Source organism: Polypterus senegalus, unplaced genomic scaffold (assembly GCF_016835505.1).
Source record: "Polypterus senegalus isolate Bchr_013 unplaced genomic scaffold, ASM1683550v1 scaffold_868, whole genome shotgun sequence".
NCBI classification, from domain to species: domain Eukaryota; kingdom Metazoa; phylum Chordata; class Cladistia; order Polypteriformes; family Polypteridae; genus Polypterus; species Polypterus senegalus.
Window position 1 is genome coordinate 13,522 of NW_024380989.1, and position 22,883 is coordinate 36,404.

Consider the following 22,883-nt stretch of genomic DNA (forward strand, 5'->3'; position numbering starts at 1 on the left):
ACTCTCAGCGCCTGAGTCAAAAAGTATACAGTTATTATACAGTACATACATACATTTGGTTTGCGTCTGTAACAGACCGTGTGCATTTATAGTACTGTACTCGTAAAAGTTACTTTTTTTTAACTTTTATTGTCTCAGTCACGATCACCATAATCTGACATTGTTAATTTTTATTTGAAACTGGGAATAACTGTAGATGTGAGTAGTGTTTTGAGGCAATGGAACTGGACATTCTCTGATCTGGAGGGATAAAAGCTGACATACAAACGCTGGTGAATCTGCCTTCTTCAGTACCTCACCGTCACTTTATTTTTTTATTCAGTTTTATTGAGTGTTCCTGCTGCACTGAATAAGCTCACGCCTTCTGGTGCATATATCGATGCAGCACGGAGAAAAAAAAGACAAATATATGGGACATTGGGTATAACATTAATCATAAAACATCATCGCAGTAATGCAATATTATTTGAAAATGAACAGTGTCAGATCGGGTTTGAATATATGGGTTTTGAATAGGGATTCCACCACCATTACGTGCAGGTTACTCAAATGATTATGCCCTCATGGAAGGGCTCTCATCAGTACTAGATTATTTCAGAGTAGAGAGACATGTCTCTGGGTAACCTCCTCACTCGGTTTTTGTATTAATCGATAAAAGATAGATGCCATGATCCCTCACTGGAAGAGATTCCATGAAGAGACATATTAATCTATAGGTTCCACACATGGTGGTGTTATTCTGTCAATTCCTCAGGTTTCATCTTATTCCCACTAGTAGAGCCATTTGTCACCCAGACCATACAACCGTGATCTCCGGGGTCGAGACCATGGAGGAACTACTGAGACCTTACCAGCTTTCCATGGAGGAAACTATTTTGCCAACTCAACCTTGACTTTGGTTTCACTAGATAGTAAATAAGTAGGTAGAATGGGAACTGTTATAGGAAGTTACTCCCGCCATTTACTTGAACTTCACTGAAATTCTTCACTTTGACATTCAGAGCACTGGGCAGAAATCAGATTGTGTCAACACCACTCTTTGGCCCTCACAATGCTTTGTTTTCAGATTCCCCTGGTCTGCACCAGTTATAAGCCAGTTGCTAGGCATTGCCCAAGGCCATGTGCCGGCCTCCAGGCCCCCGTGTCCAGTCACAACTCGAACTCAGCCCTGCTTCTCGATCCAGCCTGACCGAGCCAATCCTTATCCCAAAATTACGGATCTGGCTTGCCGACTTTCCTTACCTACATTGTTGTAACATGGCAGAGACTGTTCACCTTGGAGACCTGCTGCAGATATGGGTACAGCCTGGTGTGAGATAAGCCCTCTCCCTGGATTTTCAAGGCTCTCCGGATGCCACCGACGACTTTACATCCTTTGAGGCATTCATTTTAAATATTAAAACAGATTCCAACACAACTATAGTGTTAGTCTACAAACAACCAGGGCCAAATTCATTGTTCATGACTGAATTTAGCAACCTTTTATCTGATTTGGATATAAATTATGATCACAAAGTACTGATGGGGGATATTAATGTACACATTGATGAGGAAACTGACATTTTTAGCAAATGTTTTACTTATTTCCTAAATTCAGTAGGATTTTCTCAGATTGTCAAAGGTCCAACTCATAATCATAACCACACATTAGATTTAATTATAACTTATAATGTTGAAATTCAAAATTTAATTATTGCTCCATTAAATGAAGTTATTTCCGATCACTACTTAATTACACTTGATTTAGTCCTGTCCTTGCGAACATACTCACAGATTAAAACAAAGACAGTGCGACATCTAGATTGTAATTCAGCTTCAAAATTTATAGATACTTTGAGTAAGTCGAGTATAATTGAGGAAAACCATTTAAATCAGCGAACATCAAATGTAAACATGGAAAACAATTTAGATCAGCTAACATCACATTATAATGTGACCTTGAGAGATGCTCTGGACACAGTGGCTCCCCTTAAAACAAAAGTGATCAAAGCACATAGAAACTCTCCCTGGTTTAAGGAAAACACTCGAGCTCTAAAATTAGAGTGTTGAAAACTGGAGCGCAGATGGAGAACAACAAAGCTACATGTCTTTCAAATTACATAGACAGAGAGTGTTAAAAAATATAAAAAAGCTCTCTTTAAAGCTCGTTCAGACTACTATTCTACAGTACAATAATCGAGCCATAGCCATAATAAAAATCCTCAGGTACTGTTTAGAACAGTGGGTAAATTAACAAATGAGAATTCAGATCTACAGTGCAAAATACCAACAGATATTAGCAGTACAGACTTTATGAACTTCTTCAATGAGAAAATTAAAAATATAAGATCCCAGATCTCAGCATCACAGTACAAACCTTTAACTGAGCAGGAAGTTTTAACTTTAATTTCTAAAATGAAACCCACTACTTGTTCCCTAGATCCAGTGCCAACAAAACTAGTAAAAAGTGCAATGGATGTTCTTGCAGCGCCTATTCTAACCATTATCAATAGTTCATTACTGCATGGCACCGTACCTGATGCACTAAAAGTGTCAGTCATTAAACCATTACTTAAAAAGTCAGACCTAGACCCACACATACTAAATAATTATAGGCCTATTTCAAATCTACCCTTTCTCTCTAAAATACTAGAAGAAGTAGTCGACAATCAGCTTCAGTCACATCTTATGCATTACAATTCATTTCAAAATTCCAGTCTGGTTTCCACTGGTGATAGTACAGAAATGGCACTAACACGGGTTGTAAATGACATTCAGATATCCTCTGATGAAGGAAAATCCACTGTAATTATGTTGTTAGACTTAAGTGCAGCATTTGACACCATTGACCATTCTATTTTACTGCACAGGCTAGAAAATGATGTTGGGCTTACAGGCACCGTGCTCGCTTGATTGAGTTCTTATTTATCAAATCAATTCCAATATGTACAAAAATGTGCTGACAGTACTCCATCATTATACACAGAAGTTCAATATGGTGTCCCACCGGGCTCAGTACTGGGACCTTTACTGTTTTCACTTTACATGCTTCCACTGGGATCTCTCATTAAGAAACATAATGTTAATTTCACTTGTATGCAGATGACACCCAGTTATACCTTTCATTTAGATCAAATGAAGTTTCTCCGATGTTGTCTTTAATTAGTTGTGTTAGTGAATTAAAGGAGTGGATGGATGAGAACTACTTGTCTTTAAATACAGATAAAACAGAGATGTTAATTGTTGGAGGGAATGACGTTGATCACAGCAATATTTTGTCATCATTTAACTCATTAATTTTAATCACCATTAGTTTTACTGAATCAGCCCACAATTTAGGAGTTATCTTTGACTCTAGCATGTCATTTAAAGCACATATTACAAAGTTGTCCAAATCATGTTTCTTCCATCTTAAAAACGTTGGAAAATTAAGATGCTCTCTAAATAAACAGGATTTTGAGAAATTATTCCTGCATTTATTTCTAGTAGGATTGACTACTGCAATGCGATGTTCACTAGATGTTCAAACTGTTCTTTATACAGCCTCCAGTTAATCCAAAATAAGGCTGCAAGAATTATAACAAGAACAAGAAAATCTGAACACATAACTCCAGTTCTTAAATCCTTACATTGGCTTCGGTTAAGTTTAGGGCCTTAAATGGCCAAGGTCTGGCTTACTTATCTGAATTTTTCATGACTTACAAACCAGAGCACACATTAAGATCTCAAGATGCCGGTCTGCTTACAATTCCAAGGATTAATAAAATAACAATGGGAGGTCGAGCTTTTAGTTACAGGGCCCCTAAACTGTGGAGTGGTCTGCCTGCTACTTATAAGAGATGCCAGTAGTATAATGTCAGGCGGCTTCTGTCAAAATTTAATCCGAGTTTGATTGATGAGATTAAACCACGCCCCCTTTTAATCGAAGACCGGAAGTCCGCCCCACCCACCATCTGTTGTTAGTTGACCTTGATGACCTTTCAGGAAGTCCCCTCCCCACACCCCCGGATGTTTTGTTGACCTTGGATGACCTTGATCCGGGCCCCTGTTGATTAATGACAGGAAGTCCCCTCCCCCAACCACCTGTTGTTTGTTGACCTTTAGCCCAGCCATCTGTTTTCCCCAGGAAGCTGTCAAGGGCAATTTGATGGATGCCCCCCACCCTCCTTGAACCCCCACCACCCGCCCCCTGCTTGGCCACCTGCATTGCCCCATCTCACTAGGGCAAGTTCAGACATGCCCAAGGGCTGCCTAGGCCCCCTTGAACCCATCACCACCCCACCACTTCCCAGCCCCCACCCCTCTTCCAAAGACAGGTTCAGGCATGCTGCAGCCGGTCCCTGGACAAGTTCAGGCATGTTCCTATCCATACCCAGACTGAATGGCCTGCCTAAGCCTCACTGCAGCACATGATGTCTGGCCCCCCCTGACACTTCTGAAACTGTTGTATAAAAGTCGCATTTTCCTCAGTTCTAAACACTCTGTGAAGAAAAATGGAATCTATGACCGGCCGGTGAAGCATCAGTTCCGTAGGCTCTATTCTAAGGATCGTTTGAAAAGGTTAAAAGATGTTTGGTTCCTGAGTTTCTTCAAGCTGGAGCGACCGACGAGGAACGGGTCAAGTTGTGAAACAATGGTAGAATCATGCGCGATCGATAAGGAAAAATGTCATCAGCCTGTAGTATTCAAGGACTGAATTCTGCAAGCTGAAGCGACGGGCCGGTAAAGGACTAACTGGTTGAAACATCGTTCGAATCGAGCGACGGACAATTGTAAAACCCCTTTATTTACGCCACGCCCCATCCCTCTTACCATAAATACTCAGTCTGTCAACGGATCCAGACAAAGGATCAGACCGTTTCAGAATTCTTTGAAGCTTTTAAAAGCTCTCGCATATAGTCAACTCCGGACTCTGAAATGGACGGATGCGCGTAACAGCCTCGGGGTTTCCGCCTAAGACTCCAAAGACTGCAGCTTCAAGACCTGAATCTTACCATTTCTATAACTCTGGCGGATGGATTGCCTTCAGGACCACCAAGAATCTGACCCGCGTTATTTTACTATACGGCCTGATTACACTCTCTGGTCAAGAGACCTTGAGACAGACAGCGGATTCCAGTTTCCTTGGTCTAGTCGTGCGTCACCCGTCACAGCCAATGGTGATCAGCCGGACACTGGCGTCTCCGTTAATGGCGATCAGACAGAAACCTCTTACCTAGCTCCAGGACAGCCTTGGGTGCACAAACAAGTTCCGCAGGAGCCGATGTTGATAGGACTTTCTGAGACAAATATGGATTGCCCGATGGGGTACTGCCAGAAACCTGGAAAAGGCCCTGCAGCTTGTTAAAGGTCTGATGACTTCTCTGCTGGACATTATTGTCTACTGCGACCAGAAAAAAGAATGTCAAGGCTGTGGTATAAATCACCCTGCCCAGGTAAGGCATACATGCCTCTTTGAACCTGAAATCGGCTACCGTCAAGGTCGCTTTCAGAAGATTCTGAATATTTTCCGTAAATATTGGCTGAAACGACTAGCTGTTAAAGTTCTCGGGTATTTTAATATTCTACTGCCGATTCCCAAAATATGTGTAGTGGTTGAAAAGACTGTAGATGAATTTGAAAGTACCAGCTCTATTCATGATACTGTAATGCAGTCATTTTATGAAATGGATGAATACTCCTACTGTGTAACCCGCCGTGTGGCAAATGAGTTTTGTGAAATATTAATCATGAGGGTCATATGAATCTGTGGACCAAATATGACCTGGAACTTGATGATATGATAGAGCTGATGGGTCTTTCTGAGCCTGAAAACACAAACGCCTGAAAAAATTCAGACTCTTAAATAAAGGTTTTCTAATTTTTTAACTGGTGTCAGTGTCTGTTTTATCACCGGCGATGGAGCAGGTCTTGGAAAAAACATATTATAACTCTGAGAATCCCGGATCCTTGGGGGGTAAGGATTCCTTGAAAAGAGCTCTCTCGCAAGCGGGTCACCATATTGGGTCCCAAGAAGTGTCAGATTGGTTATCTGGGCAATACACCTACACGATACATAAACCGCCAGAATCCATTTTAAAAGGAATAAGGTGTATGTTTCCAATATTGACGGCCAATGGCAGGTCGATCTGGCGGATATGACAAACCTGTCCGAGTATAACAGAGGTTACAAGTATCTACTGACTTGTATAGATATTCTTTCTAAATACGCTTGGGTCAGGGTTCTGAAAAACAAAACGGGTAAAGAAGTAACCAGGGCTTTTCGAGAAATTTTGGAGGAGGGAAGAGTACCCGTCAAACTTCAGACGGATAGCGGTAAAGAGTTTCTCAATCGGGAATTTCAAAGCCTGATCAACAAACACGGGATAAAACATTTCACCACAGCTAGTGAATTAAAGGCTTCGTGGTGGAGAGGTTCAATCGAACTCTGAAGACCAAAATGTGGCGTTATTTCAGCTCCCGGAATACCGGTCCTATCTGCCGGGGCTACAGGACTTGGTGAAATCTTATAATCTCAGCTATCACCGAGGTATAAAAATGGCCCCTGCTGAGGTGAGTAGTTCCAATTCTTGGAAAGTCTTTAAAAACTTATACGGCCTAACTAAAACCAAAAGAAATCTAAAATATAAATTCAAAGTCGGCGATACGGTCAGAGTATCAAAATCCCGGAATCCTTTTACCAAGGGCTACGAACAAACCTTTTCAGACGAGGTATTTACCGTTTCTGAACTAGTCCCCAGGGATCCGCCGTCTACAAGCTCAAGGATTATGACGGTGAAGACATTATAGGTTCGTTTTACGACGCCGAGTTACAAAAGATTCGAGGTACGGACGTCTTTAGGATTGAAAAGATTTTGGCGAAAAAAAATATCCGTAGAAAAAAGCATATTTTGGTGAAATGGTTCGGGTGGCCCGAAAAGTTTAACAGTTGGATCCCTGAAAGCTATGCGCAAGACGTTAAATACTGAGAATCAAAATTAGTATTTCATTCACGGTCTGATCACAATGGAGAGAAAAAGCTTTTACGTTGTACTACCCAGCAATTCTTCCCAAGATGTTTTCCCTAATAATACCATCGCCGAATTTACCGTCAAATTATCCGCCCCAATCGAACTACAGGGCCCCTGGGAAGTTGGATTGGCCGAAATTCAGTATCCGCACACCTGGAATACCCTAGACAAACCGGATAATGAATTTATGTTGGTGAATCCGCTAATAGCTAAATTTTATAGTATTCCCGCGGGCTATTACTCTAGTGTCGAGAAAGTGTCAGACAAGATGAATGAAGTGGTGTTGAAAGATTCGAAATTCTTGGAGTCCCGTTCATCAGACCCTGCGAAATTCCGCTATAGCGCTCTAAAGCGTAGATTCTATTTCTCAAACACTGTGAAGGATGAAACTCTGCATGTCAAGGGACAATTAGGTAGGATTCTAGGAGCTCATCCGGACAAAACTATTGGTCTGGTGAATGAAGCTCCTTACCCGCTGGATATCAGAGCGGGTTTTATTCCTTGTACGCCTACAGCGACATTGTTTCTCACCAAAGAGTCGGAGACAGCTACGTCCCTCTCTTGAGATGCGTACATATTGAGGATGAGATGAATAAGATTACCACAATCACCTACGACAAACCGCACTACGTTCCGGTTAGCAAGAATCAGTTTGATACTTTGACCATTGAAATAAAGACGGATCAGAACAAAGCGGTTCCATTTCAGTTTGGCAAGGTCCTAGTCAAGTTACATTTCAGACCCTCCAAGAGGTGTATACACGACTAATACTGAGATGAGATCTTACCTGGACCCCAACCCTTACGTGCATTATTATGAAGCCCAAGCCGGTAACGGACTCCCGGTTCTCTGGGTCCCCAGTGATGTACGGCTCTGGGATCGGAGGGATATTTCGAGGGCTATTTAGAAGAGCTTTGCCTCTCCTGAAAAGAGGATTCGAAATTGTCAAGCCACACATTAAATCAGCCGCTAAGAATATTGTCAAAGACGTGGTGGCTGGAGCCGTGTCAGGAGCGATGACTCGAGGAAACGAAGAAAATCAAGCTGGGGCTGGCCTAATGGTGATGAGGAAAACTAAACGTAAGAGGCCTCCCGGGTCACGACCTGCCCGATCATCAAAAAGACGCCGCTCAGCTTTTACTTCATTTTCTTCTCTCCGCCACAAGGATAAGTCCCGCCCAGAAAAAGAAATCGAAAAACATTTTTTAACTCAAGATGTCTTTCGTTCATCGAATGTCTCAAGAGTGTGTGAAATCCGAACTGGACTTGTTTACGGTACCCTATACTCAGACTAGTGTAGAAAAAGCATCTATGTCGAGGTCCCCTCTCTCAGCTCTATCTGAAGTCGCCCCGCTGGAGTTTCTGATTACCGGGAATGGGGAAGACTACTTGGACCTGAATAACACGCTTCTACACGTCCGCTGCAAAATCGTCAATGCCGACGGAACTAATCCACCCCGTGGCCAAGGTAGCCTTTGTTAATTATCCGATAGCCGCTTTATTCTCACAAGTGGATGTAACCCTGGGAGATCGCAATATCCCAGAGTTCCAACCTTTACCCGTATAGGGCCCTTTTTGAGGGATTGTTAAATTACAGCAGTGAAACTCTCAAGTACCAATTTGGTACGGGTCTTTTTTACAAAGACTCGGCCGACGAACATGAAAACACAACCTTGGACGGTCCGAATGAGGGGTTCAAAAAAAGAAACGGTTATACGGCCCAGGGTAAGACAGTAGAACTCCTTGGATCTATTCATTCTGACCTATTTTTTCAAGAAAAATTAATTCTAAACGGAGTGGACGTCAGAATAAAAATGGTGCGTAGCAAAAATGAATTCTGTCTGATGTCCGGAGATGCCGAGCGTTACAAAGTAAACATTTTAGCCGCCTCTCTTTTGTCAAGAAAGTTAAAGTTTCAGCGGCGGTGAAATTGGGGCACGACACGCACTCACAAACGCCAACGCCAAGTACCCCTTGGAAAGAGTGAATATGAAAGTTCTCAGTTTACCGGCCGGGATTCGGGTGAGCAATCAGGAGAATTTGTTCTTGGGACAATTACCCAAGTACGTGGTCCTAGGCATGGTGGATAATGACGCCTTTTCCGGGGATTACGCCAGAAACCCCTTCAATTTCAAACATAACCATGTGGAATTCCTGGCCTTGTATTTGGACGGAGAACAGATTCCCGCCAAACCATTTCAGCCCAATTTTGCTAATGACACCACCGCCGAGAATATTACAACCTGGTGTTGGCCACGGAAAACACTTGAAAGACCAGCCTCTAGCCATCAGCCGTTCTGAATTCTCTAAAGGTTACACCCTGTTTGCCTTTGATTTGACGCCAGATCAAGAATGCGGGGACCATTTCTCATTGATGAAAACAGGGAACATGAGATTTGAAATCCTTTCGGCAGCCCCTACCCCATACTGTGAATCTAATAGTGTACGCGGTCTTTGACAACATTATTGAAATAAACCAGAGAAGAAATATACTTTATGATTACTAAAAGCATGAATACCCTGCAGATCAACAAACTCATGTCCAGTAATCCGTACACAGAAAATCTGTTTTACGGAGTGTTGGCTTCGACGAACTGCCTAAAAAGATACTTACGGAGCTCCCGACCATGATCATCGTCAATACTCACCGTCAAAAACAACCCGGAGAACACTGGTTGGCGATACATCTCAGAGAAGACGGAATTGGAGAATTTTTTGATTCCTATGGAGCTCCACCAGACTTTATCTATTTTCCTGAGGAAATATACAGTTTTAAACAGAAACTGTAAAGAAATTATTCACCATACCCGCAGCTTCAAAACTGGTTTTCCACCGTCTGGACAACACTGTATTTTTTTCCTGCACCATAGAGGAAAAGGACGCTCTTATCAAGAGGTCATGAACCTGTATTTTAATGAAGTCACCAAGAACGATGATATGGTTCAAAATTTTGTCAACACCTTGTCTAAGAACACTTTAAGAAGCTTTCAGGATCAACCCTGCATGCAAAGTTCTGGACCCTGTAATTATCTTAATAAAGAATAGGCAAACTGTGTAAAAAAATAATATTTTATTAAACAAAAAATATAATTACATTTCAATAAGGAATCCATTCATTCTTTTGTGAGATCTGGTTTTCCTGCCAACAGGTGTATCGGTAGCAGACGCCGGCAGCAGAGGCAGCAGAGACAGCAGAAGCTCCGTCTGGGGAGGTTGGTTTGAAACTCTCTAGAAGTTCTCTAGTGTCCATGTTTGGTACGGCCGAGGGCGGAATGTTCAAGCCGGCCAGGGCCTTAATAAATTCTTTCCAACCCCTAGGTCTCCGATAGGATGGTATGTTATGACGGGCTGTTAAGTTCCGCATTAGATCAACCATATTCGTTCGGTAACGACTCTCCACGAAACACAAACTCTCCCAAGCCATTCCAATAGGTTGTATTAGGGTGATGCGTCATTTTCTGTAAAATTATTTCAGTATATTTCTTTGATTTATCCGAGCACTTTTAAAATCTCGTCGTACACCCGTTCTTCTGGGGTACTAGGTGCATCTTTGAGTGCCTCTGGCGGCACCTCCTGGTTCTCGACAGGCATCAATAATGTCAGAGAACCGGTTTCTTTATCCGCTTTTTTCACAAAGGTAAGGTATCTTTGCAAGACGGCCGTATAAAGATTTACTTTTGCATCGACGCTCAAATCATCGCGTTCAAGTATGTGTTTCATCTGTTTATCCAGTTCGCTTTCCGTAGCGCTTAAAATGTCGTTGGAAGTCTGGGGTTTCTGATGCCACTGAGCCATTTGTTGTTGAGGGACCAGGTACATCTTACGCGTATATTCCATATTTATACTCGAAGCTATTAAACTAGTAATAAAAGGAATGGCCACGCTTAGCAGGGCTCCGAGAAAACCTCCTTTCTGATTTAAAAGGGCTTTTTTCTTTTTAACGGGCAGTTTTTTATCGCTGAGTTTTTAACGCGCAACGATGCTTCTTCAGCAACTTGAACTGCCTAGAAGTCAGGGGACATGGCCTTTTAAAGTATTGAGAGCTATTTCGCCAGAGCATAAATGAAATCGTCAGGAGCCTCGCTCAGCATCGCTTTTCTTCGGCGACAGGAGACCCTGTGCAGGGTCTTGAGCAAAGGGAGATTTCTTTTATTCTGCACGACATGCCGTCTGTTTTCAAATACCGAAAATCGCCCGTCTTTATCTTTTCACGGCGCACGCACAGGCCAGCCGGGGAAACATACCGCACGTAAACGAAATTGCCAGGCGTCTGGGCTTTCAGATCCACCAACAGATAACCGTAAGGTTGTCGCGTAAGCGTCCTCAAAGGCCTCCAAGAAAAATTTCACCCTACCGGGTACATTTGACGCGCTAAATTAGTGATTTGCAGCTTATCTCTCGGGTTTTGAAAAGGGTGATGTAATTGGCATTCAGATTTATCGTTCTACTTTTCTTGCCTTGAAAAATAAATTTTGGACCAAGTAAATGATGGACAAATTCCTGTGATGAGTATATTTTGTGAAGGCCCTCTCTATCTCTTGGCTATGGCTCGCCTGTTCCATCAAATCGTCGGCGATCACCAAGTTAACTCGATCAGGCGGTAGTAGTTCATCGTCGTTTAAGGAAGCGGGTAATCCCTCCAAAAATTTGATTTTGGGAAATCTGGCTAGTAGTTCGTCGTACAGAGGCTGCCAACAACTATAAAACCAGACTATATTGTCAGGGCGCGAGAAAGCACATGGTCTGTGTGTTCCAAAAGCTTTTTCACATAATGCGATTTGCCCGAACAGGAGGGTCCCGAGACTATTTTTGAGAACGGGTGTTGAAGTCTTACATCAAAGCCCTCTTTAGTATCCATAGGGTAGAGATGTGTAATCAGGCAAGAGAACCCTTTTGTTGTACACCACTCTGAATCTCTTTCTGAGTGGGCGATTTTGCAACGTCAGGGTCTTTTGTTCCTATGAATCTGCGTACCATGAACGGTTATTTCTTTTGTGAGATCGTTTTCTACAAAACTATGCACTAGATCCATTAACGAATATAGGTTTACCTCTTGAGCCGTTTGGTGATTGAGAGTAATACCCTTTACTTTCATGCAGACCTTGCCTTTGAACGTTTTGTACGCGACGTTTTGGACCTCCAGAAACAAATTCTTCAATGTAGTCATCAGGATCTAGTTCGCTGGTGAGTTCGCTAAATAGTCGCCGGCGTGTGTACTGTCCGGGCGATGCTGTGAAGATAATGGAATCTGTATCATGATACAGAATCCTCGGTCCTAAACGATCCAGCAATTGCATACAATTCTAGCCGAGCATAGGCGTGGTGAAAGCGGCGATCACCACATTGACAGGGCGGGTACCGATCGGTCATCCGCATACCTCCACTGCACCTGAGCGATTTTCGCTGACAAAGCCAAAATAGGAGACCTGATACATGTCTGAGAACAGGTAATCAAAGAATTCTTGGGTGTGTTTAACAAACGTCGTGGTCAGTTGGTTAGGCTTCTGACCGAATTTTCCCCAAAGAGAATTCAGAAATAACTTGGAAATTTGTCTCTTGGCGGGGTTGGAGGCTATGTTTTCACGCTCCAATAAGACGCCTTCTTTTAAGAAATAGTCGTCAACATAGCGCCGACGCTTCGTCCACGCCCAAGATGGCCATCCAGAGGCCTCCTGTTTGCCTTTCAGATGAATTTTGATGTACTCGGAAAATAAATCTGCGGTACTCTGCTCGTAGTGCCATATCTCATGAATTTTAAAACTTTGTACCCTTTATCTAAGGCCTTGAGTATTTCGACACTGCACCAGGTTCCTGTTAAAGACCTTTCCGATCATTGTGATGGCAAAGGCGGTGGTTGTCTGGGTTTCTGCACGCACGGCACAAACGAACATCAATTTATTGCAAATTCTTAAAGGGAGGACCGGAAAATACAAATTGCGTGGGGCGAGCATGGTGATTTTAATGAGCCCGAAGTATTGCTTAAGATCGCCAAACTCCTCAAAAATAAAGGTCGGATGGCCGATCGGGTAGGTTTTTGTTTTGTTGACGTAGGGGTACAGACTTGTAAAATCGTAATATTGCATTTGCTCGTCACCTTGGACTTTATGGTATAATTTGATCGCGTTGGTGCGCCTCCATAAAGGGCATCACGGGATTGATAGGTTCAGGAAACTCAAAGCGTCTTAAGAAATCTTGAAGCTCGTCCTCTTTTTCATGCGCTCCCAAGCGTGTTCCCAAAGCACTTTCACCGTCAGATTAAAGTTTTCCGCAATTTAATGAGTTTATCGTTAAGCGTTTTAAACAATTCTGCATAAGACGTCCCCGTAAGAGGGTGTTTGGCTTGCGCATCGTAGCACTCTGGACATCCGTGATAAAAGCAGCCAGCAAACTCAAAGGCCGTCGGGACACCCTGAACTTCGGCGTAACCATCTAGATAAAAGGACCCCATCTTGACTTCACCGTGATTCCGCGCATGTCGAATGTTTATTTTTTCCTTCTCGGAAAGAAACATTAGCCACTGAATAGAAGCATTAGAATAAGCTTTGTGAGTGCTTTTGTAATGGTCAGTAGGAATGATTCCAATTGCATTATCAGGCATGCAGTTTTGTCTGTACATGGACATACAGAGAGAAGCTAGGGTCATACACTGAAAAGGATCAATATTACCGATCCCGATCACTTCATCTCTAAATTTCATACAGGCAGTTCTCAAAATAACCACGTCGTTTCGACAATAGTACGCCATTTCTTGTCTAAAGTTGAAGGTTCCGCTTTTAATAGAGTCGTACCAAGACAAAAACTCCTCTCTTTCCTGGCTCATCATGTGTTGAATGCCGTAATATTTAGGCTCGGGTATGGGCCGATGTAATTTTGATTTTCAGCGGTATTAAAGAAATGGGGAAAGTACCCTTTTTGAGCCTGGAATCCCAGGGCTTTGGGCATACTGCTCAATTTCATAGGTAAGAAGTTCAACGAGTCGATAAATCTCAAGTTGTAATCTTCTTCTATAAAGCACATTAATTTACAACCCTGAGATGTAACAAATGGAGTTTGCCCGCTTTCGATGAGATATTTCATGAGGAAATATCCATCATACCCCTTAGAATTGTGAGCTATGAACGTGTAATCTTTGTATTTCGGACATCGATATCTGTGAAAGAATTTTGCTACGCAGTCCTCGCCGGCCCATCTCCATGATCGACCGTTCCAATGCATGCAGTGGATGTAATTGGGGATGTGTGTACCAGCATCTTGACGGCACTCAAAATCGTAGAACACGTATTTTCATGGTTTGGTCTTTGCGGTAAGCTTTGAATAAAACACTGATGGTTTTCATCCGACTCTTTACGACTGCTCTACAAACGCGACAGTGTTTGGGTCGACACTTGTGAGGTTTTGAACCGGCTTTCAAGCTGTATCTCTCGTAACAGAGAACACAGACTTTAAGGACGTCGCATATACTTTCAGACCGACGCGTCTTTTCATTCCATTTCGGGGTTTTGTGGATTTCGAAGCAAACCCCTGATCGACAGAAACGACGACAATCGGGACATCGTAAAGCCTCCTCGTCAACTAATAGACAGTTTGTAGATAAACAGACATCACAGTGTTGTTCAGCGATGCCGTGGACGGTATAGAATATCCCGTGTAACAGAAATCGCAGACGTAGGAAAACCCCAGAAAACCTTTTAGATTCAAAATACCGTAATAATGATCCTGGTGCAAAAACAGGAACGCGTCTTTGTTTTTCTAACCTGGGTTGCTTCAAATTTTAATAGAGCGATGGTGTTCGGTTCCCTGTACCAGACGATGATTTTAATACCTAGTAGCCTCTCAAATTTTTCGACATCTGAAACGTTACTTTCTGATCCGTTGATAAACCGACCCCAACGTGCAGACGGCGGGCCTCTTGTTCACACAATTTCTGATTGTTTCTGAACTTATCGTTTAATACAGCCAGCAAACCCCTGGCAAAACAGCACTGATCATCCCGGTTAAAGGAGTTCCATAGGTGCTTCCGTTTCTTTTGAAGGATTACATCGTTGAATAGGGAACAGGCTTTACGCCTAGCCCGCCGCCACCAGATGGAACCCTGACCACCTGAACGATTAACGTCAGACTGGAATCGGCTAAAATAGTAGCGTGACTCTGGAGAAGTAATTCAATTTGATTAAAAAAGTCTTCAACAGAAAGCAGGCCAGCTGGGGTTAGGGAGAAAACACTGGGGTTGAGAGATTCGGCACGTAATTCTAACTGAACTAGATCCATAGGATTCAAAGTGTTCGTAAAACTGTCTAATATTTGCTGAAGGGTCTCGTGTATATGATTAAAAACTTGAATGAATCAAGTGTGTAGGCCCCTGAAAAATTGAAGCGGTGTCTAATCTCGATATTGTTAAATTTTGGACGATCCGTTATAGACAAATTATTTAATCGAGAGGTAGAGGGTTGTGGGGAAATTACTGACGGATTCCCGTGCGGTGTAGAGGGTTGTGGGGAACTTACTGGCGGCTCTGGAGACGATGGATTCACCGTATGCGAGGTAGATGGCTGTGGAGAGTTGGTTTCGAGACTCAAGTTTACCCCGGACGAATTAGTCACTCCTGATCCTGTCTGAGGATGTGGGGAGGAAGTATCCGGCTCTTTTAAGTCGTCAACAGGTGGGTGTTGAAGACTGGCCTTACTAGGTCCCGAGATTCCTGAGGTAGAAGGCTGTGGGGATTCTACATACATGTTTAGGGCAATTGGTTGTTGTGAAGGGCCTGATGACGTTCTGTCCTGAGAAGAGGTATTCTTCAAAAGCTCCAACAGAGCGTTAACTACGGCTATTTCATCAGAATTTAGAACCTGGGCGATGTATCAATGAGATCAAAATTGTCAATAGGATGTGTCACTGGGGTTGGTGAATGAACAATTTCAGGTGATCGCGGAGGGTAGGTATTTTAGGGGTTTTATAGAATATTCAAGGTTATCAGACATCTCTTTTAATAGTCTCAGGTTTTCACTGGACGGCCTTTTCCTACCTTTGCGCCCTACAGGATGTTCACGGAAGCTGTCTGTTCCACTGTCGTTGCTGCTGTCACTGCTGTCGCGTTCACGGAAGCTGTCTGTTTCACTGTCGTTGCTGCTGTCACTGCTGTCGCGTTCTTTGCTGCTGCCGCTAGACCCGTTTTCAGGCATGACCTAAATTTAAGCAAAGGTTACAGTTATAAGCACAGAAAATAAAAATTTGCATTCAATGTTATTCTTATCGAAAGAAAAAAAGTAAATATAAAACCTATTCTTTAATTTCTGGGTAGAACCTTGGAAAAAGTATACAGATGCAGCAAATGTAAACTCATGTCGTGCGGAATTGTACCCAGGAGACTCTAATTCTATAAATTGTTCAAATGCCCAGCGAAGAACGTCACCCAACAGAACCAGTCTTTCGCGATGTCTCCGGTCGTGGTCAGGCTGATGGGAATATCGGGTGAATAACGACTTCTTCGCGAGATCCTCGCTCAGAGTGAGGCGATGTCGGTAAAGTTCCCCACCTGGGGGATGAACGGCGTCTAGAATTAGAAGACGCCGACGATTGCGCTGGAGAATACCCACGGCTGCTCTGGCTGGGTGCGGAGAATGCCCTCGGCTGCTCTGAGAGGCTGCTGGAGAATGCCCTCGGCTGCTCTGAGAGGCTGCTGGAGAATACCCGTGATGCTCGAGGCTGCCCTCGGCTGCTCTGAGAGGCTGCTGGAGAATACCCCCTGATGCTCTGAGAAGTTGTGGTTGGTTCTGGATCCTCCCAGTTTTTGTAGAGTTCTAGAGTGTCTGAACCTTGCAGCAATTGTGTTAAAACACCCGGGAAAGTTGAATCTGAAAATAAAATTATAACCTTCTCAGTTAAAGGACTCTTTACACAAAATCTGCAGATAAGTGTGTTCCCCAAAGTTTCATCCATAAATTGAAAAGGCCACTTACCGTGACTGTACAAATCAGCGTAATCCCTTTGAGAATCTGTTTGGTTTTGTACAGAATTTTCGTCTACAAAACAAAATACACCCCTATTTAAAATAACATTTCCCAATCCCTGCTCTTGCAGCAGCTGAACCAAATGACCAAGCACCAATCCAGACACCCACATACATACACAAGCTGCTCTACACGCTTACTTGCGCATGCATGCACGCACGCCCCTCAAGCGGTTAATTATCACACAACGCGTTTTAATATGCATCACCCTATTCAACCCGATAGGCTTCTTGTAACTACCCGAAGCACTTTAACAAACTGCATGAGCAATCCCTAAACTAAATTGGGTAAATCATTTTCAAAATAATCGGGTCTCAAGGTAATAAAATATAATCTCATAAATACAGAAACACGCTATAATATTCATTTACCCGATGATTCAACAATACTTTTGACACGTCTAAAGCACCTTAGTACGTCTTACATTTCATTTTAGCAACGCTCGGGGGCTTCCGGACGCTAGTAATTACATGCACGCCTGCGCACATGCACGACGGTGCACACACCAGAGCGCGTGCGCGCACGACGCTCATAGACCGTGGTCGATGCGCTCACATGACGCTCATAGACACTTTGTAAACATTTTATCATTTTAATAAAAAAATCTCACCTTGAATATCGAAATCGATTGGCGAGTCTATCTGTATAAATAATTCTAAAGAAAAAATAAATAAATAAAAAATAAAGGAATCAACCGCACGTCTTGAAATAACTTTATTGTATTCCAAGACATTTTCCATTACATCCCAGTAATTATACGCAAATATTCACTCCGCACGTCGTTCATGCGGTTAGTTGAGACACTTTTATAGACTCCTCAAACCATTTCATGAACGGATCAGCCCAGAAGAAACATGTTATAAACAGTTTTATATTGACAAACACATAACGCTTATACATGCACGCGTGCTACCAAGAGCCCTCCGATACGAAGGCTCGCCTAAATGCTAATAAGCATGCCGTACCAATTAAACAAGATATATTAAAAAGGTTTTACCATTTTGCGAATCGACGGGTATGAACAGCTCTAAGGATAAAATATAAGAATTCAGCCCTCAGTTTTTAAAGCATATTCATTTAAAGCATATAAGATTCATGAATAGCCTTACCTGGGTGTTCATTGATTGCTGCTGCTGCAGTTTCGTCTGTATGAAGAATAATTAGATTTCATTTAGATGTATTCATTAAAATTATAATATATAATTTTAATAAAATCGTTCTGACAAACCGTGCTGGGAGAAATTCATCTTTCTTGTTCTGAACGATCCGTAGAGAAAATGGGGCTTGGGGGTCCGACCGCGGCTTATTTATAGATCCAAGAAGCGGGGTGTTTTACAATGTGCCCCAATCATTTAAATCGGACATCCGTATAAGGACCTTTGTCCAGTGTGGTCCGAATTCGCCTAATAGATTTGTTTAAACATCTGTATGCGTATCTCCGCAAGACCTTTTCACCTTTGCAAAAATTTTGATCCGGTCACAAAGTTAAGGGTTATCCGGAATTCGCCTAATAGATTTGTTTAAACATCTGTACGTATCTCCGCAAGACCTTTTCACCTTTGCAAAAATTTTGATCCGGTCACAAAGTTAAGGGTTATCCGGAATTTGATTAATAGATTCCGTTGTAACGTAGATTTGATTAAACAGGCGCATTCTGTTTTGCTCCGAGGTTAAAGGGCGTCAGCGCCTGACCCCTGTCCTAAGAGCGTAAGGGTGATTCGATACGAATCACCAGCGACTATCAACTCCAGGCGGCGGATGTGGGGTGAGGTGATGTGAGGTGGGGTTAGGTTTGGAGGTGAGGGTGAGGGCTTTGGAAAAACCTGTTTTGACAAAGAGTTTTAAAGTTCCTTTCTCTAGCCGAGATATCCGCTCTGATTAAGCCATTCAAACTTTTAGAAAAACTATCCAGATTTCTTCATGAGGGGAGGATTAACAGGGGTAGAAAAGGGTTGTTTTAGATCGATTTAAATACAAATTATAAATATATTAATTCATTTAGCATTTAGACGTCTCCAACGTGAATTATAAGGGAACTGCTGCATCTTATTTAACTGTGTGATTTTAAAGGTCTTATAGCGAACTAGTTATCTCGGGTTTTACACGTTATCATGAAAGCCTTTAACTTTTAAAGACCCATGCGTCTTGGGAATGGAAGAACGGGGGCTTACGCTCAGCTGTTGACAAGCCTGCGCGCGCCTGGACTGAATCAGCTGAGAGCTGTCAGGGGAGGAGGTGAACTTACACACAGCTCCACCCATATGGCATGCACTGACGGCTCTAACTGCGCTCCGGACTCAGTGTGAACAGAGAGAAAGATCCTTTCTGTGTGCTTTGGGAATGACCAGCTCGCGGATGCGCGCAGGGACTGCTAAAAGCCAGGCTGCAGAGGGTGCCGGGCAGCTTGTATTTCAGCGTGCTTTGAACTACAAGCACACGCCTCTGAGGCTACTAAAAGCTAGACTGCTTGTCTTTCTGTGCGCTGCTGAATGCTTTTAAACTCAGAGCCTGTCTGTGAAAGGATTTTCACGGAGATGGGAAGGAAAAGGCTGTTTTGTCTTAGATAAAATACAAGGGAGTTTACAAATGATATAGCAACGATTAGATAGATAGATATTTTTAAAATAATTGTTACATAGATACAGGGATTCTTACCTAAAGCAATATTGGCAGGAGCGACAAGTTAGATCGGTCGAGCAGCCTGTATGTGTATGTCCCAGGAAGAAGGGGACCAGACATCATGTGCTGCAGTGAGGCTTAGGCAGGCCATTCAGTCTGGGTATGGATAGGAACATGCCTGAACTTGTCCAGGGACCGGCTGCAGCATGCCTGAACCTGTCTTTGGAAGAGGGGTGGGGGGCTGGGAAGTGGTGGGGGTGGTGATGGGTTCAAGGGGGGCCTAGGCAGCCCTTGGGCATGTCTGAACTTGCCCTAGTGCGATGGGGCAATGCAGGTGGCCAAGCAGGGGGGGTGGTGGGGGTTCAAGGAGGGTGGGGGGCATCCATCAAATTGCCCTTGACAGCTTCCTGGGGAAAACAGATGGCTGGGCTAAAGGTCAACAAACAACCGGTGGTTGGGGGAGGGGACTTCCTGTCATTAATCAACAGGGGCCGGATCAAGGTCATCCAAGGTCAACAAAACAACCGGTGGTGGGGGAGGGGACTTCCTGAAAGGTCATCAAAGGTCAACAAACAACAGATGGTGGGTGGGGGGCGGGACTTCCGGTCTTCGATTAAAAGGGGGCGTGGTTTAATCTCATCAATCAAACTCGGATTAAATTTTGACAGAAGCCGCCTGACATTATACTACTGATGCCCCTTCGGTCTCAGCTTTCAAATCCCAGCTGAAGACTCACGACTTTAGCTTTGCACACCCTGACTAGAGCTGCTGATTAATTGTACATATTGCGTCTCTGCTGTTAGTCATTAGCACTAAAACATAAGTAACATGATATAAAAGGTGAGGGTTAGTAACGAATTATAACTGTTTCTCTTCTTGGTACTCAAATGTGGCACTTGGTGCCACGGCCCATCTGCCAGGTTGTTTTGTCCTGTAATGGATGGCCGGCCATTTATCCCGCCAATACCCCCAAGCCGCCAGGTGGAGCCCTCCTTGCAGCGTGGAGGTCCCCAGAAGACCAGCAGGGCATCATGGACATTGGAGTTTTTATGCAAAGCCCTGCTGGATGCCGTGGGGGGGCCAGGAGGGAGCTGCAGGGAGGACCAAGGGTTTCTTCGTGCCCTGTGACCCGGAGGTTCGTCACAGGAAGAGCGACGGACTTCCGGGTTGAAGAAAGGGACTATTTACCCTGACCCGGAAGGAAAAGGACTTAATGGACTATTGGGCAGAAACACTTCCGGGTCAGGGATTATAAAAGGACTATGGGAACTCCCAGACAACGAGCTGAGCTGGGTGGAAGGGTGGCAACGCGTCTGGGAGCTGGAGGATTGTTTATTATTGTTTGTATTGGTGATTTACTGAGAATTGTGGTGGAGAGTGTGCTTTGTGCACTGTGGCAAAAAAATAAAGTCAATTGGTGGACTTTTACCTGGTGTCTGGAGTCGTGGACAGGGGTTCAAGGGAGCGAGGGCGCCCCCTATCGTTCACAGTCCGCCTAAGGTAAAGTCATCTCTAATGGAGGGTTGCAGGAGTCATTGGGTAGCGTGGTCCTTTTATCGGATTGACAGGCCCAGCACTGACTCAGCTGTGGAATGACCAGTGTGGGGGGGCAGCTGGTTGGCTGAGGTCTTCAGGACTCTGAACAAATCTGAATCCTATTATGTGATATCATCTACCATTAGATTCTGTTCTGCACTTGTAATATTTTTAATGCACTATTGTATTGTATTGAGGATTACTTGTCTTCTGTTCTCTGTATTGTGTTGTATTTACTCTTTTTATTGACAAGCACTGCATGCCCAACTTACCTCAAAAGGGGTTTCTCTTGGAAGAAACCTTGGGAAAAGCAGTTCAATTTTCTTTTCTTTTCAAGGGTTTTTTTTTGGGGGGGGGGGTTTCTTTGTCTTCTTTGAGAGTCAAGGCTGGGTCTGTCAAAAGGCAAGGCCTGTTAAAACCCATTGCGCACTCCTTGTGTGAAACTCTCCCTGGTTTAATGAAAACACTCGCATTCTTAAATTAGAGTGCGAAAACTGGAGTGCAGATGGAGAACAACAAAGCTACATGTCTTTCAAATTGCATGGACAGAGAGTGTTAATAAATATAAAAAAAGCCCTCTTTAAAGCTTGCTCAGAATACTATTCTACATTAATAGATAGCAATAATAAAGATCCTTGGGTACTGTTTAGAACAGTGGCTAAATTAACAAATGGGAATTCAGATCAACAGTGCAAAATACCAAAAGATATTAGCAGTACAGACTTTATGAACTTCTTCAATGAGAAAATTAAAAATATAAGATCCCAGATCTCAGCATCACACTACAAAACAAATACTAGCTTAGCAGACCCTGTCTCACATTGCATTCAGCACTTTATAATCCTGTAACTAAGAAGGAAGTCTTAACTTTAATTTCTAAAAATGAAGGCCACTATTCTTGTTCCCTAGATCCAGTGCCAACAAAACTAGTAAAAAGTGCAATGGATGTTCTTGCAGTGCCTATTCTAAACATTATCAATAATTCATTACTGCATGGCACAGTACCTGAAAGTGTCACTCATTAAACCATTACTTAAAAAGTCAGACCTAGACCCACACATACTAAATAATTATAAGCCTATTTCAAATTTACCATTTCTCTCTAAAATACTAGAATAAGTAGTAGCCAGTCAGCTTCAGTCACACCTTACGCATTACAATTTATTTGAGAAATTCCAGTCTGGCTTTCGCACTGGTCATAGTACAGAAACGGCACTAACCTGGGTTGTAAATGACATTCTGATATCCTCTGATGAAGGAAACTCCACGGTAATTATGTTGTTGAACTTAAGTGCAGCATTTGACACCATTGACCATTCTATTTTACTGCACAGGCTAGAAAACGATGTTGGGCTTACAGGCCCCGTGCTCAGCTGGTTTAGTTCTTATCTATCAAATCGATTCCAATATGTACAGAAATGTGCTGACAGGACTCCATCATTATACACAGAAGTTCAATATGGTGTCCTGCAGGGCTCAGTACTGGGACTTTACTGTTTTCACTTTACATGCTTCCACTGGGATCTCTCATTAGGAAACATAATGTTAATTTTCACTCGTATGCAGATGACACCCAGTTATACCTTACATTTAAATCAAATGAAGTTTCTCCGATGTTGTGCTTTAATTAGTTGTGTTAGTGAATTAGAGGTGGATGAATGAGAACTACTTGTCTTTAAATACAGATAAAACAGAGATGTTAATTGTTGGAGGGAATGACATTGATCACAGC

The 22,883-nt window shown here is 43.1% G+C and overlaps 1 protein-coding gene across 1 annotated transcript; it reads right to left on the reverse strand.

The window, feature by feature from the left end:
- Positions 1 to 5,194: 5,194 nt before the first annotated feature.
- Positions 5,195 to 18,386, reverse strand: LOC120520465 (dentin sialophosphoprotein-like; the record flags this gene model as incomplete). Its single annotated transcript, XM_039742808.1, has 8 exons — positions 18,225 to 18,386; positions 18,106 to 18,141; positions 17,994 to 18,023; positions 17,607 to 17,651; positions 16,946 to 17,008; positions 16,677 to 16,840; positions 16,012 to 16,171; positions 5,195 to 5,362 (listed from the first exon to the last, which is right to left on the reverse strand). Coding segments are annotated over exons 1-8 (685 nt in total), but the record flags the coding sequence as incomplete, so codon positions are not given.
- Positions 18,387 to 22,883: the final 4,497 nt, after the last annotated feature.